Source organism: Schistocerca gregaria, chromosome X, assembly GCF_023897955.1.
Source record: "Schistocerca gregaria isolate iqSchGreg1 chromosome X, iqSchGreg1.2, whole genome shotgun sequence".
In the NCBI taxonomy this organism is placed as follows: domain Eukaryota; kingdom Metazoa; phylum Arthropoda; class Insecta; order Orthoptera; family Acrididae; genus Schistocerca; species Schistocerca gregaria.
The window spans coordinates 233,261,554-233,279,152 of NC_064931.1; the positions used below are offsets into that span (position 1 = coordinate 233,261,554).

Consider the following 17,599-nt stretch of genomic DNA (forward strand, 5'->3'; position numbering starts at 1 on the left):
CACACGGTCCTTAATTAAATCCCGGAGAAGGAAACCCAATAGCGTCAAGTGTGGGGAGCGAGGTGGTCAGGTGATTGGCCCTTCATGACCGCTCCAGTGTAAGTAGCCATTTGAACTATGCACTACGCAGGTTCTCCTGGTGGTGAAACGGGAAACTGATGCACTACGTGAACCAAACCTGAGGTTGTTTACTACAAAACGACACAACTACCGATTCTGTAAGTTACCTCAATAAATTTCTATAGCATTCCAAAGCTGTAAAGTTCTATTTGATTCACCCTGTATTACTGCCAGAGGGGCACACTTTTTCGAGAATGCCAAAAATACAAAGTGTAATCCAATAAAACAACAATATCTCCGACATTTCGCCATGTTAATAGCGCATTCTTCATTACCGGTATCTGTGCATATAGTCTGTTTTTAATTTTGCTACAGAAAATTCTGCTCGAACAGTGCAAACCATTAGAAGAATTACACTTATCAGAGTTTGGTGTTGTACTGACTAATAGCAATGCTTCATAAAGAAACGACATTTGCAAATGTGAGGTCAGCATCTATTTCTAGGTTTACTGAAATGTAATGCAGTCATTCGAAAATGACGTGCAGTCCGACGCAGTACCGCTTCCAGAAGGTTCGCGTTGGGCCTTCCCACAGTCTGATCAAAGGCGGCTCATGGAGTCTGTGCCTGCAAGTGACGGAATGATCCTCCAGATTAAATAGAATAACGATATGCTTATTTTAGTGAAGCCAATTACATACAGGCTCCAAAAGAAAGTGGAGTGGAGTATGTATGGAAACATTTCTCCAGGAATTCTATAGGGAATTAGCACTATCTGCCTAAAAACATAACGTTTTTATATCATGAGTGAAGCGACGAAAGAAACTGAAAATCCACGTTTACCAGCGTGTAGAAATTTCACAGAAGGAAGCTGCAACTTTAGAAGCGTTTACTTCATTAAAGTGCCGTGGGGAGAGTTCATGGCAGTGAAAATTAAAAGAAAAAAGTGAAACACGATTAGACAGTACTGGAGGCTTGTTCCTACTTCCTCCTGTCCGGAAATTTACTCGTTGCGTCAAACTGCCTCTATCGTAGGTGAAAACGAACAACGCCTGTGCGCGGGCGAACTATAACTCACCGACGAATTATGTCCTCCAAAGTGAAGTTTCTTGCTGAGCTCATAGTAGCGCTGAATGGCAACGGGACGCAAAACAACCGCAGACTTGCGTCGTCTGAAGGCTACTGAGGGACTTACGCGGCAGAGTAGTTGGAGTAGAGGGTGGGGGCAGTGGGCTTGGGAGGGGAGACAGCTCTTCCGCTAGTATGTGACAATCTCTGAAGCGCCTGCTTTATTTTCATACGGTACGTTACACGCTTACGTGCTCCATTCAGGGCAAATTATCTTTCGTTTTCCTTTGCACTAACCAACCGCATCATTACTTTTATCCAGTAGAGTGTGTGGATTCCCCAGGATTACATAAGCGAAAGAAATAGCAGGAAGCTATTGCTGAACTAGCCTGTTCCCAATAAAATGAAGGTTACTCTTATACGTCCCATAGACAACGAGGTCTCTAGAGACTGAGTGGGAGCATGAATTAATCGAGAAGTAGAAGGAAGGTGAAAGTGTTTTTTTTTCTAAGGAAACATCCCGGTATTCGCTTTAAGCAATGTTATGGAAGTAATGGAAACCTAAATGTGCACAATCACACGAGGATTTGAACTCCGCTTTACCGGAATGCGGGTCCACACTGTATCCTCGTTCGGTATTTCGCAGCAGAGTTTTCTTCCCTTTCACCAGCAAGCAATAGGTATTTTAGGACAATATTTTGCACAAATCGCCATTCATCATCCATCGGTGAGAAATATGGTTCTTAAGGTTAAACTGAGTTGTAAGGCCCTGACTTAATGAACAAGAAATCCCGTCTGAAGTTCACGTAATGTTCACATACGGCGAGCTTTAATATTGTGAGGCACCGGGACCCCGTTGCAGGCCGCTGATGAACAGCTGGGGGCTTACCACCCGCGCCAGTCACAACCGTTACGTGCTCATCCCAATCATTTGAGATCTCCTCCAGTGGCAATAATGTTACGTCTTACGCGAAGGAAAGTCAAGTATCCGACTAGAATTAATTGAATAAAGAAAGGAAACAGCTTTGAGCGTACAATACAAGAGAGGAATCCGGGGAGGGGGGTGGCGGCTACGGGGTCTCTTTTTAATAGCTAAGAAGAAAAATATTCTTTGCAACATAGCTTTCAGGCTTAACAGTCTCGAAAATTTTCTCGCTATTGTATTTGGTGTTATAACAGATTAAAAACACACCTTCCTTTAGAGCCCCCCCCCCCCCCCCCTCCCCAACTCCAGACTCTGAATGAAGGACATTCACCCTCAGTACAAATTCAAATACTGGTGAATAGTTAGCTGAAGGTAAGAGACCAAATGAAAACCCAGTACAAGTAAAAGAAGGGAAAGCAGAGAGGTGGAAGGAATATAAAGAACTTGAAGACAATATCATGGAAAAGGGAGAGGAAGTATATGAAAAGGAAATGGGAGATGTGATAGCGCGAGAAGTGCTTGATAGAACACTGAAAGATCTAAGTCGAAACAAGGCACCTGGGGTAGACGACATTTCCTCAGAATCATTACTATCCTTGGGAGAACATATCATGACAGGTGAGAGGCGAAATACCTTCAGACTTAACACAGAATGTCCTAATTCCTATTCCAAAGAAGACAGAAGCCAACAGGTGTTAACTGCAGAACCATCAGTTTAAAAACCACTGTTAAAAATACGGACTCAAATTATTTACAGAAGAATCGAAAGATTGGCAGAAGCCAACTCAGACAGGTATACTTTAGGTTCCGAAGAAACATACGGACACGCGAGGGAGTACTGACCCTAGGGCTTATCTTGGAACACAGACTGGAGAAAAGAATACCGACATTCACAGAACTTGTAGATATAGAGAAAGCTTTTGACAATGTTGACTGGATTACACTCTTTGAAATTATTAGGGTAGCAGTTTTAAAATACATGGAAGTAAAGTTCATCTACAACTTGTCCAGAAACTAGACTGCAGTTACAGGAGACCAAGGTAAGAAGGCAGTAGCTGAGAAGAGAGTGATACAGGATTGCAGCATTACGAATGCGGGCTGAGATAATGATCGTATCAACATCCTATGTCATGTTACACATCCAGTGTCAGGATATATACTTGGGCGACTTCCTCCCCTTCCCTCTGGACCAATCAGGGTCAAGCACTCCTTCTACACCTTCATCTTTTATAAATGGGACACCTGAGTGAGAGGGATTCACTCTGCATTTGAGCAACACAGAGAAAAGTTGTAGAATGTGTCTGTTCGTTAATAAAAATTACATAAAGTCACATCAGTTCAGTTCTATTTTTTATACGAATGTAATATATATTACGTACTTCGAGGTACCAGCAGAGACCACACCCAGAGAGAATGTACCGTAATTTACGGACTGTAAGACTCACTTTTTTCTTAGAAAAACTGCCTCCAAAATTCAGGCGCGTCTTATACTCGAAATTAATACGAAAACATACAATGTTTGATTTAAAATTCCCGCCATCTTAAAAATGCCCATATATTCGATGCCGCGAGAAACCTAGCTACAGCTGGCAACATTGGATTCAACCTGCAGTAGCAGTGCACGAATACGAGTTGCGGTGATTCACAAGCTTCCTAACACAGTCTCCCTCATGCCCCGCTATCACAAACCCAGAACACTGTCTAGCCTATGATGCATCATTGCAATCTACAGTGCCAGTGAACTTGAAAGTGATATGTCTTACCGGTAAAAGAACAATATTTTTGTTAGTAGCTAGCTCCGTAATGAAAAAATAAAAGGTATTCATATAATGCGGGCTATAAATTGAAAGTAACAGCATATCCATAAGAACATGGAAACAGAGCAGCTGAGCTTTATTTCGGCACCCAACCAACAGAAAAATCCATTCGTGATTGACGGGCTAGTAGAGAAGAACTGAAAAAAAAGAAAATGCGGAAGACCAATTGTGCAAACACACGACTCAATGGTTCAAATGGCTCTGAGCACTATGGGACTTAACATCTGAGGTCATCAGTCCCCTAGAACTTAGAACTACTTAAACCTATCTAACCTAAGGACATTACACACATCCATGCCCGAGGCAGGATTCGAACCTGCGACCGTAGCGGTCGCGCGGTTCCAAGCTGAAGCGCCTAGAACCTCTCGGCCACACCGGCCGGCACACGACTCAATGCAAAATGACCAAAACTAAAAGATGACGCATTGAAATGGATTCAAGGCCACCGCAAAAATGTCATTGGAATTAATACAAAAATGATTCAAATACACGATCGTAAGCTAGCGCTACAGTGGAACTTAACAGACTTTAAGGGTGGAGTTGGTTGGTACTACAGGTTCATGAAGCGTCATAGACTTAGCGTGAGAGCCAAAACGAAAATATCCCAGGAAATGTCACAAGAGTATGAAGAGAAAATATCTTTCCGTCGATTTTTTATTCAACATCGAAAGAAAACCAGTGTGTAACTAAGCGAAATAGCAAATATGGACGAAACTCCTCTGACATTTGATGTGCTTAGCAACAGAACTGTTGCCATGAAAGGTACTAAAATTGTAACTATAAAAGTAAGTGGACATGAAAAACTTCATTACTGTTTTTCTTTCATGTTGTTCTGACGGTACTAAACTTAATCCAATGATCATTTTCAAGCGAAAAAAAATTACAAAACATTCTTAAATACCGCCAGGTGTTGTTCATGTACATGAAAATGGTTGGATGGACGCGACTGGTATGAAATCATGGATTAACAGAGTGTGGAAGGGAAGAAAGGTGCTTTATTGAAGAAGAATTCTCTTCTTGTGCTAGATCAGTGCAGTAGTCATTTGAAAAACTATGTTTAAGAGAAATTGTCGCAGGGAAATACAGAGCTTGCTGTTATTCTCGAAAGACTTACTTCACAACTGCAACCCCCTGATGTCTCGATACATAAACCATTTAAAGTGTGTATGAGAGATGAATGGAACAAATGGATTATGGATAAATCCCAACATGAATTCACGCTGGAGGGAGCTTTAAAAAGATCTACAATCAAACGAATTTGTCAGTAGATAAAACAAATGTGGTCGAAAGTGAGAGAAGACATAATTGTTAAATCTTTAAAGAAATGCGGCAGTGAAAATCATCTTATATATGAAGAGGGCAACGATGACGACGGAGAGGAAGGAGGAGAAGGAGAAGAAGAAGAAGGAGAAGGAGAAGGAGAAGGAGAAGGAGAAAGTTCATATGACGACTTTCAGGGATTTTAAAGATCAGTTCCGTTTTATAAACTAAGAATTTTTTTAGACTGGCTTTCCAATCTAATAATAAAAATTGTAAAAATGTTATTTTTAAAAAATGCTTAAAAATTAAGGTGCGTCTTATAGTTCGTATACTGCTATAGCCCGTAAGGTGCGACAAATATTTTCATTTTTATGTATTTTTTCCATATTTTTGTAATTTCTACAATTTTACGTATTTTTCACCCATTTCTTTACCGGGTTGTCTACAATTTTACGTATTTTTTCCCATTTACGCAAAATCCATCCCACTGTTCGCGACGTTATGTCGATGTCATGATGCTCTCAGGCAATCACAGTGCAGTTCGTGCCCGAATAAGAGAGCACTGACATTGAAGCACACCTCCCCAACTCTATCTTTCATAACTGGAACATCTCATTGGTCACCATACAGCTAGGTTGTGGACTGTGTCTATTTGTCAAAAAAAATTACGTCAATAGAGATCTATTTGGTAATAAAAAATTGGTATTTAGTCATTAGAGGCACCAGCAGACACCTCACCCAGACAGATATGTAATTACTCCCATTTTTCCACATTTTCTAAAATTTTAGGCATTTTACCCAATTACGTGAGTTGTGTGTCAACGTCAACATAGCTTCGCATCCTGATATCGTGTCAACGTCACATCGCACCGCGTCCGGTCGACGTCACGATGCTTTCAGCCAATCACAGTGCAGCATGATCCTGATTACTGTATCATTGCTAAGCCACTACTCCATTACTAGTGTGTGTGTGTGTGTGTGTGTGTGTGTGTGTGTGTGTGTGTGTGTGTGAGAGAGAGAGAGAGAGAGAGAGAGAGAGAGAGGGGGGGAGGGAGAAAGATGTCATAGTATTAGAAACGAGCACATTGGTAGAAATAGTGGTCATGTCAATGACGTCATAGAGAATTCTATATCCACTGCTAATTTCTAAACAAGGATACTGTATGTAAAAGAAATACCACACCACGATAGATAAACCTCCTGCCAAACCATATCTACATTATCAGACTATGTGACGTCATAGTAAAATTCTGATGCTTCCAGCTAAACATACTTGTGAACAGTATGTCGCCTGCAGGGTAGACCACCAGTCGAAATAAGATGTGTGTGGTACAGCCGGAACACACATGCTCGCAGGATGGTTGCGGGCACACTACCCGACAATGGCCGAGGAAGTTAGACTGCTGCTATTTCAGTTCAGACCAAGGGGTCTCTCACCCGCAGTTATAATGACAAACAGACCCCAACACGTCGGTGGAAATATGAAAGACTGCTACAAATACATACCAAGGTTACAATGAGCTCCTCCCCTGTATTCTCTTGATAATGCCGACAGAGAATGCAACTTCTCGGATGGTCACAGCCACCTTGGGAGTGTCCCACATGTCTTCCTAACACTAGTCCAAGCTACCTCCCCACGTGCGTTATTGAAACAATATGTATGAGTATTCGCCTCCCATGCGAGCGATCTAGTAACTAGCACAAATGGCACTCAGTCGTTCAGGGAGATGTCGTCCCGTCACAGCAAACCTGTCATAAAGCGCCAACGCATTTTCAGATAAACGTTGCCAACAATTTCAATGCCAAGCACTCCAGTCCCCTCCCCCTTTCTCTCTAGACCAATCAAAAACAAACTCGCCCTCCTCCATCCGCAAACATCGTGCTTTTAAAACTTGCGTGGGTGACATAATTTGAGTCAGATGGCACTCCCTGGTGGAATGAAGACACGTTATTACAATGTCTAAACAAAATAAACCCTTCAGTAGTTTTAGTATATGTGAGATTACAATAAATCTCGTATATTAACAACAGGAATATCCGAGTATGGACATTGCTATTAAATAAATTTCGATTGATCCATAGAATTCCAAAGACACATGCTGGATACTTAGCACACTGCAGTGTTTAACAAATTATTGCTACGAAAACTTATCTGGGCATTATTAATGAGCATTCTTCAAACGTGGGCGGGACTGGTGTAACTGACATATTCCGCACTACAAGTGAACCATACCGGGTATAAATTTAGCGATAATATACACACATCAAAAAAAGTTTTGCGTCACCTCGATTCCGAGAGTTCTGGAACCGGTACAGAAAACTGAAATAGAAATCGACATAAACATCATTTGCACCCTTTTTACTGCTCATGAAAACCACACATTCCATGTTGTACCACTATACAGCAAGTCCTTCAGAGGTGGTGGTCCGGATTGCTATACACACAGGTACCTCTAATACCCATTAGCATCTCCTATTGCAATGATGCATGCCTGTATTCTTCGTGGAATACTATCCACAAGTTCATCAAGGCACTGTTGATACAGATTGTCCCACTCCTCAACGGCGATTCGGCATAGATCCCTCAGAGTGGTTGCTGGATCACGTCGTCCATAAACAGCCCTTTTCAATCTATTACAGGCATGTTCGATACGGTTCATGTCTGGAGAACATGTTGACCACTCTAGTCGACCGATGTCGTTATCCTGAAGGAAGTCATTCACAATACGTGCAGGATGGGGGCATGAATTATCGTCCATGAAGACGAATGCCTCGCCAATATGCTGCCGATATGGTTGCACAATCGGTCGGAGGATGGCATTCACGTATCGTACAGCCGTTACGGCGCCTTCTATGACCACCAGCGGCGTACATAAGCCCCACATAATGCCATCCGAAAACATCAGGGAACCTCCATCATGCTGCACTCGCTGGACAGTGTGTCTAAGGCGTTCAGCCTGACCGGGTTGCCTCCAAACACGTCTCCGACCATTGTCTAGTTGAAGGCATATGCGACATTCATCGGTGAAGAGAACGTGACGCCAATGCCGAGCGGTCAATTCGGGATGTTGCTGGCCCCATTCGTACCGCGCTGCATGGTGTCGTGTTTGCAAAGATGGATCTTGCCATAGACGTCGGGAGTGAAGTTGCGCATCATACAGCCTATTGCGCACAGTTTGAGTCGTAACACAAAGTCCTGTGGCTGCACGAAAAGCATTATTCAACATGGTGGCGTTGCTGTGATGGTTCCTCCGAGTCATAATCCGTAGGTACTGGTTATCCACTGCAGTAGTAGCACTTGGGCGGCCTGAGCGAGGCATGTCATGAACAGTTCCTGTCTCTCCGTATCACCTCCATGTCCGAACAACATCGCTTTGATTCACTCCGAGGCGCCTCGACACTTCCCTTGTTGAGAGCCGTTCCTGGCACAAAGTAACAGTGCGGACGCGATCGAAGCGCGGTATTGACCGTCTAGGCATGGCTTAACTACAGACAACACGAGCCGTGTACCTCGTTCCTGGTGGAATGACTGGAACTGATCGGCTGTCGGAACCCCTCCGTCTAATAGGCGCTGCTCATGCATGGTTGTTTACATCTTTGGGCGGGTTTAGTGACATCTCTGAACAGTCAAAGGAACTGAGTTTTTGATAAAATATCCACAGTCAACGTCTATCTTCAGGAGTTCTGGGAACCGGGATGGTGGAAAACATTTTTTGATGTGTGTACAATCCTCGAACCACGTCGAACGAGGAATTTTCGAGCAGACTTAGACCATTATCTATCAAGGCTTTCCTATACGTATCCCAAAGATCCTCTGCAACAACTTGCCTACTAGGGGAGTAATACTAGATTAGATATTGTTGATCACGACGTCTTTTTACTATTATGACTCCAAGAATTGGAATACATTCTATACTTTTAGCTGGATGTGTAAACGTTGTCGAAGACTATAGTTTTAATGGATTATTATGTAATAGTGTGATGTAATTAATACCTCGATACTGTACTTGACAGAAAGAAAATCAGGACCTACAATTGTTTATAAAACTATTCGGTCTATGAATATAGCTTTAACGTGGAGATCGATTACGTCAGAAACTGATATACTGGCATCTGTTTAGGAATGGTGGAATTTTCGTCTACGTTGTTACTCCCTATAGAACTAAGACTGGGGAACCACATTCCTTACTCACTTGCAGATGTGACTGGCGGATACATTGTCTTTCCAGATGTGTCAGGGTTCCACTAAGCAGTGTTACCGTCGGTATGGTGTTGTAAATAAATACCTAGGATTGGTCTTTGAATCAATAATTATTTACCATATACATTGCGTGCTTAGAGTTTTCGTGGTGTGTTACGACAAAATATGAGGTTTGATCGACAGTCTGAGACACTTACCAGGCCGGTTTAATTTATGTGGGCTATAATTATCGTAAGAACCGCTTCCATAGAAGTCTATTTTACTGACCGTTCAGTGCTTTACATACTTACAATTCCGAACAAATATTATGCACGGATTCTTTATGTTTTTGAAATGCTTGTACGAACTCAGATCGCGTGTAAGTGGATCACGCTATTTTGAAGTCTATTCCTAGTATTACACCGGGGACCAGAATTAAAGCAACAAGCGGGAATATTGCAAGGTTGCGTTTATTTTTCCACAAAACAGTACAAACAGGTTATAGTAAAGTAGACACAATTACATATCGCAGACAACTGCAACATGTATAACGGTAGACAAAAATGTTCTTCGTTTTCTCCAACTTAACGGATTTGCACACACATTGTGACAACGGGTTACTGTGTTCAGTACAGGGTGTAACCACTCCTGGCAGCAATACAGGCATAACAACGACGGGGCATGCTGCGAATGATGTCATCAATCTTATGTTGAAGCAATAACGCCCGTTCCTACTGCAGAGCTGCTCGCAGGTTTTGGAGAATGATTGGTGGAAGTGATGTGATGCAACCCGTCCCCCCTGCATCCCAGACGTGCTCTATGGGATTCAAATCGAGAGAGCGAGCAGGCCACGTGATGGGTGCAATATCTTCCGTTTCCAAGAGAACATCAACCACTCGTGCTCTTTGAGGTTGAGCATTATCGGCCATCTATACGAAAACTGGGCCCACAGCACCTCGTAACAGCCGTACATGAAGTCTCAAGACCTCCCAACGACACCTGACAGCAATTAAACCTTGCCGATTCACTCTTACAATTTCACGAAGACGTGTTCGTGTGGTTAACCTAATCCCTGCCCACACCGTTAAGGGTACTCCTCTGTATCAGTCTCTTTCCACAGTGTTTGGGTCCCAAAATCGAGTACCACGTTCCCTCCAGATGCGAATCTGTCGAGAATCACTCTCCAGACCAAATCGGGATTCATCTGTGAAAAAAAAAAAAAAATTGACCCACTCTTCGACCATCCAGGTGGCACGGTAACTACTCCACTCTAGATGCCTTCTGTGACGACGCGTCAGAGGTACACAAACAGCAGATCTCCGACAGTAAAGGCCATTCTGCCGAAGCTTTCTGTACACCGTTTGCCTCGATACAACACGTTACGTGGATGCTGCGGGCTCAGATGCCAGTTGCCATGCAGTACTAAGGTGGCACCGTCATGAGCTTACAGTCAAACAGCGGTCCTCTCTTTCTGATGTCATAAATTACCGGCCCTGCCCTGGTCTTCGGGATACAGTTTCGGTCTCTATAAACTGTCGCCACATGCAAGAAACAACAGAACGATTCATATTAAGCCATCGGGCCACATCAGTTTGCGCCTGTCCTGCTTCTATTCTTCCTATGGCCGTCCACTGCAGAGAGTCTGGTAGGCGTCTTCTCTGTGTCATACTGTATCGTCTGTGACTCTGTACACAGCAATTCTGGATGCTGAACTACCCGGCAAACACTAACCTGTTTGATACGTGCCCTGACGTCATCGTTGGGGGGGGGGTTGTCCGTTGACCGAAATGCCACCTTCCGCACAAAACATGATCGTACGAACATCTGTTGACTGTTTGTATGATTACATCGTGAATTAGACACATAGCGATTTGTTGCTTCAATTTTGGGTGCCAGTGTATTTAGAACACTTTCACACACACTCTTAAACACACATTTCACATGGTGCCATGCGGTACTCACATTATTTCTCTAATGCTGACTACAAATGTCACTTCTCAATAGTGTTTTTTGCGAAAAGAAATTAGTCCAATTAGAGATCACGTAATACTAAAGTGTTGACTGAAGCTACTGATACCAAGTCCAGCATTAAGTCACTGCCGTTCACATTTTTTTTGGGGGGGGGGGGGGGGAGCGGGGGAGTCTTCTACCTCTAATAAGCTGTGTATTACAGTCACAAAAAATTCATTGCTGCGAAGTGTGGTCATCAAGCTTATAAAACAACACTACGCGATTTGCTCGTCAGTCTGACCCACACCAGGTTCGCTTCATATGTGTGGATTTGATTATTGCACACCCTATCTTTAATGTATGATCCATAAGAAAATTATCCAGCAGAGGAATACATTACATGCAAGGAGTATGTGCATTTTTTCCAAGCGAGGAGTCACATTTACTGCCTTAGAAGAGATTGATGAAAAAATTTAGTAATATCCTTTCTACAGCCTTATCCTCTCTCAGAAAAATCAGACACTGAACTTGACTCTGATATTACCTGATTTGCTATTCGGCACTGATGACAGTGTCATAGACGGGATGTTGTGACTTAAGTAATCTCACATTTTCTAATACTGCTGCTGGGTTTATTTTGTTTAGACATCGTAATTACGTGTCTTCATTCCATCTGGGAGTGCTACCTCCCCGAAATGGAGTCGCTCACGTAAATTTTAAAACAGCACGGTGGTTGTGGTGAGAGAAAGGCGATCTTGTTTTTGATTGATCTATTGAGAAAGGTGGTGTGGTGGGGAGTGCATGGCACCAAAACTGTTGGCAACGTTTATCTATGTAGGCTTCAGCGCATTACGACAGGTTTGCTGCAGCGGGATGACGACATGCTGTTCATCAAAACATCTGTGTAACTAAAATTATTTGCCATCTGAAGAGGGGAATGGTACCCAAAACCACTTATGGCACTAAAATAAAATATTAAAAAAATTTTGTAGCTGGTTGCATCATTCACCAACCATCATTAACGGCCGCGGAGTTCACAAGATCCAACATGGATAAAATAATACTCTACATTATTTTCGTGGACTATTCTCTGACAAAAAAATCAGTTTTTTCAGTAACTAAAATAACAACAATTTCTGCTTATCATTCCTGTTGAGTATCTAAAGCAATTTGCCGTGATTCTCGTAGAATGTAAATACTATGGTATAAATGAGAAGCGTTGACTCGTCGACAGGCATACACAAAAAAGAAAGACAAAAAAGTGTATATATAATGTACGTCTATGCCCCTATACGTCGACAGCTGGACACACAAATTCTTTTGAAATATTTTAAAATAAAACGATACAAAATCAAAATAAACGACAAGAAACCTGTAAGTTGTTAATAGTTTTATCCTTTATCTGTGACCTACATTTTTCCCTTATTTTAAAGTAATGTTTACATTGTTTCATCGACTTTGAAGGAAATGCGCGACCTTGATAACTTCAAGTAATATTTGAAGAGTATTTTCTGTGGTTCTAATAAATAACAATTTAGCCATATTCGGATGGTGGCCAGATGAAAAATATTGAAATCTACCGTAAAACTGCGAGATTTTGTAACTTTATGCAAGCCGTAGAGCTATTTGATTTCTTGTCTTCCTTTGTCTTATGCCCCTAATTCACATCTTTTTCGCAGTATTACAATTTCGAAAAAGAATTTTAATTTTTTCGGCCAACCCTAAGGTATATGGAAGGGAGAAGTGGATTTGAGAAACTGCTAGATGGTGCTCTACATTTGTGTCAAAATATTCAACATAGTTTATCTCATAGCAAAAGTAAAATAGCTTGACGCGGTACTTGCTGGAGACCAGGCAATGCAGTTCAGAATCCAAGTGACGCAACGCATTAAGAAGACATTTTCCAGTGAATGTTCGTAGAACGTTTACGGGCTTTAGGAGCAAATTAGATTTTATTGGAGTGTTTAGGTCCCATGACGATATCTGAGAAGGACGAGAGCTCGTCAAAAGCGGTACTGAACAGCGTAAAATGCAGCAGCGACCTTTCTACGGGTACAATTACCGTTGCGATGGCGGAGTGCAACGCCAGAACGACCAGCAAGATTTCCGAGAACCGCGGAGGAATGCATATGCATGCCGACGCAGGGATTTATTTGGCCGGCTCTATGATAACACAGGCGAGCGATTGCAATGTAGTGATAATAAGAATGAGTCCGTGAGCAAACTTCTTGCAAAATTATCTAAAGATACGTGCTATCAGTCACGACCCGAGAAACGACGAAGAAAATGACCAAGGAAAATTTGGATCTACGATCCTTATTTACTGGAAGAAAATAACAAAAGATGATAATGAACCGATCACAAAAATAAAACCCAATAGGCCTGTTCCACGGCGTACTCCCACAAAAGTCTGAAGATACTGAAGTAATGTGTCAGAAGTCACTGTGATTTTGTGAACACTCTCAAAATATGGACTCTTGTTCCATGATTTAGTGCGAAAAATCGTAAAATAGAAAGCGAACTTACCAACAGAAAGTGGAAATAAAAGCGATGATCCACAAACTAATAATTTATTTCGATGTGTGACTAGCAATAAGTGAAGGAACCAAGCAGAAAGCACAACTAAGTTACCAGATGAGATTGAGGAATGTAAAGAAACTAGTTAAAAGATATGCTCACTATGACCACGTGCTGTAATAGAATGGGAAATGATGAAAAAATGTTTCCAAAAATTGCTCCTACCAGTCGCCTTTTGTTTTGTTCTTCAATTTTTATTTTCCCTTGCGGATTTCGAATCGCCTAACGTTTCATCACCAGATGGTACGTACACTCACGGAAAAAAATTGCAACACCAAGAAGGAGCTGTAAGCGAAGGTTGGTAGGCGTGTTTCTAATCTGAAAGTTGATGTCTGTTCAAATATTGCACCGGTGTGGAGCTAATAGCGCCACTGTGAGGATGCAAATCATGTGTACTTTAAATACACTCTGAGATGGTCGTGAGCGTTAGTTACCTAAGAGATTGGACGTGGTGAGTTGATGTTTGTCAAAAATACCTTTAAGACGACAAAGACGCCATTATCAACATCTCACTCAGTTTGGACGAGGTCATGTAATAGAACTACCAAAAGCTGAATGTTTCTTCTGAGATATTGCAGAAAGACTTGGCACGTACATAGCTTCTGTACATGATCGCTGGCAGCGGTGGTCACGAGAATGTATGGTCGCAAGGAGACCAGGCTCCGGACGGCCACGTGGCACTACCGAGATGGAAGACCATCTTGTTCGGCGTGTGGCTCTGGCGCATCTTACTAAACCTGCAGTAGAAATTTGAGCTTCAGCTGGCACCACTATGACACAACGAACTGTTACAAATCGGTTACTTCAACAACGGGCCGCACCGGGTAGCCGCGCCGTTTTAGGCGCTTTGCCACGGTTGGCACGGCTCCCCTCCCCCCAACCCCCCACCATCCCCGTCGGAGGTTCGAGTCCTCCCTCGGGCATGGGTGTTTGTGTTGTCCTTAGCGTAAGTTCATTTAAGTTAGATTTAGTAGTGTGTAAGCCTAGGGACCGATGACCTTAACAGTTTTGTCCCATAGGAACTTACCACCATCACAACCACCACCACCACCACTTCAACAACAGCTTCAAGTCGGACGCTCTGTAGCGTGCATTCCACTGACCCGAAACCATCCCATTTGCGACATCAGTGGTGACAAACGAGAGATCACTGGAAGTCAGGGTAGAGGTCTATTGTGTTTTATGATGAAAGCTGGTTCTGCTTCGGCGCCAGTGATGGCCAAGTGTTGGTTAGGAGACCAGTTGAGGGTCCGCAACTGAGCAGTCTGCATATAGACACACCGGACCTACGCCTGGAGTCATGGTCCAGGAGAGCGATTTCGTATGACAGCAGGAGCACTCTCGTGGTTATCCCTCGCACCCTGACTGCAAATTTGTACGTCAGTCTGGTGGTTCGACCTGTTGTGATGGTGATGCCATTCATGAACAGTATTCCAGGGGGTGTTTGCCAACAGGATATCGCTCACCCACATACCACTGCTGTAGCCCAACGCGTTCTACTGAGCGTTGTCTCCAATCGAGCACATATGGGACATCATCGGACGACAACTCCAGCGTCATCCACAAACATCATTAACCATCCCTGTACTGACCGACAAAGTGCAACATTAATGGAATGCCAACCCACACGGGCGCTGATAACCTCGTTGTTGTGCGCCCTAAAACACTAATCATCATCATCATCCAACCCATAAACTGACATCCCGGACCTGTACAACACAATGCATGCACGTTTGCAAGCGCGCATTCAACATTCTTGAGGTTACACAGGTTATTAATGTACCAGCACTTCACATTTGCAATGGCTTATCTCGTGCTGACATTAATCCGTGATCTTATAATGTTAATCGCTTAAATATGGTACTCACACAAATGCATTCCTGAAATTTCATACTTTACGTTAATAATTTTTGGTGTTGTGATATTTTTTTCCGTCATTGTATTTACCAATGCTGTAAACGCGCAATAAATATGTACCGTGTTATGAATCGCTAGGCGATTCGAAACCCGTAATGGAAAATAAAAGTTGAAGAACAAAACAAAAGGCTACTGACACCACACTCGGTAAGCCGCATCGAAATACCCTTAGCGCAGCAGCTGTATGGGTGGCAGTACGAACTATACCGAGGTCCGTCAGGGAGCGCAGCTGCCAAATCATGCGCATCACGCGTGTGGATAGCGATTGGTCGACGCCTCGTTAAATACCGGAGCACTGAGCTACGGCGGACAGTTCTCTTCAGTGCGCCGAGTCGTGTATAGTCTCCAGTTACCGCCGAAAGCTGCTTCGTCCATCGTCCGCAAAACTTAGACACAGTAGGAGTCATAGGCCAGCTCTGGACTCTACGTAGGTGTCACTCAGAGGCTCAGTGACAGGAATTTAATATTTTAGAGGACTTGTAAGAACTGTGCAGGACAATTCACAAGAAGAAACAATATGTAAGTTGAGTATTTCTTCATATTTAATAAATACAATTTTTTTACTAATTGTTGGGAATCTTTCTAATTGAAGATAACCTACGCCGTCCTCCTGCGTTCCTAACAGAAGAAGGAACTACTTGAAATGAATTATTGATAACGGAACAGTGAATGAGATTAAAATACATGCTAAAGACCATCGATAGCATTTTCGAATACAACAGCAAAAATATCAACTGAAAAGCGCACCAAGTTGCATGCAAGCAGAAAGAACTCGTAAGGCAATTTATCAGAACCATGCAAGAGACAGAAATCATTTCTGTAACAGCTACTGGAAATGTAAATTTTGTCTTCGCTATTGCCCAAAATTTGGCTGAGCAGGACATTACTTAGAAGCAATAGAAGGGACCCAGAGGTTGGAGGCATATCAGTCACGAATTGCTCGCGGGAAGAACGATTGTTGGTAAGCCCTCGTGTGGGCTCGAGTCTCTCTAATTTTGCCTTCATGATCTTTTCGCGAGATACAGGTAGAAGCTAGCAATATATTGATTGACTCTTCTAAGAATGCACCCTCTCGCATCTTTGACAGTAAATCATACCGTGATGCATAAAGCCTTTCTTGCAAAGCATGTCACTTGAGTTGGCTGAGCATATCCGTGACACTTTCGTGCTTACTAAATGAACATGCTACGAAACACACTGTTCTTCTTTGGATCTACTCTATTTTCTCTACCAGTCCTAAGTCGAGCTATATTCAAGTTTTGGTCGAACAAGGAGTTTTAGCATACCTCCTTTTCGAGTGGACAAGGCTTCCTGAGGAGTCTTCCAATGAATCTCAGTTTGGCATCTGCCTCACCTGCTATTAGTTTTATGTGGCCTTCCACTTTAAATCACTCCATACACTTACTCCTAGATATTTTACGGATGCGACTGTTTCCAGTGAATGTTTCGCAATCGTGTAATCATACTATAATGGGTCTTTCCGTCTATTTTTTCGCAGTAAGCTACGTTTGATTATGGTGAGGGTCAACTGGCAATCAATGCGACAAGCGTAGATCCTCTGTAGCATTCCTGCGTTTCGCTACAGTTTTCTAGCTATGAGACTTCTCTGTATACAACAGTATCATCCGCAAAAAGCCTCGTGTAACTTCCGGCGTTATCCACTAAGTCACTTATGTATATTGTGAAATGTAATGGTCCTATAACAGTCTCTTGCGGTATGCTCGAAGTTGCCTTTACATCTGATGCTGTCTTGCGTGCCTCAACGATACAGATAGCCGTACCGTACATGCAATCACAACGGAGAGGTATCTATGGAGAGGCCAGACAAACGCGTGGTTCCTGAAGAG

The 17,599-nt window shown here is 42.8% G+C and overlaps 1 protein-coding gene across 4 annotated transcripts in view; it reads right to left on the reverse strand.

The window, feature by feature from the left end:
* LOC126299359 (uncharacterized) overlaps positions 1-17,599 on the reverse strand; it is a 168,669-nt gene that overhangs the window by 27,155 nt on the left and 123,915 nt on the right. The window contains exon 1 of one of the 4 annotated variants that reach the window (XM_049991219.1): positions 1,137-1,203. The exons of the other annotated variants lie outside the window; for them this stretch is intronic. Within the exon in view, the coding sequence (XP_049847176.1) occupies positions 1,137-1,180 (44 nt within the window). The 5' untranslated portion in view covers positions 1,181-1,203. Of the gene's footprint in view, positions 1-1,136; positions 1,204-17,599 lie in introns of those variants that run through there. 4 annotated transcript variants of the gene reach the window in all.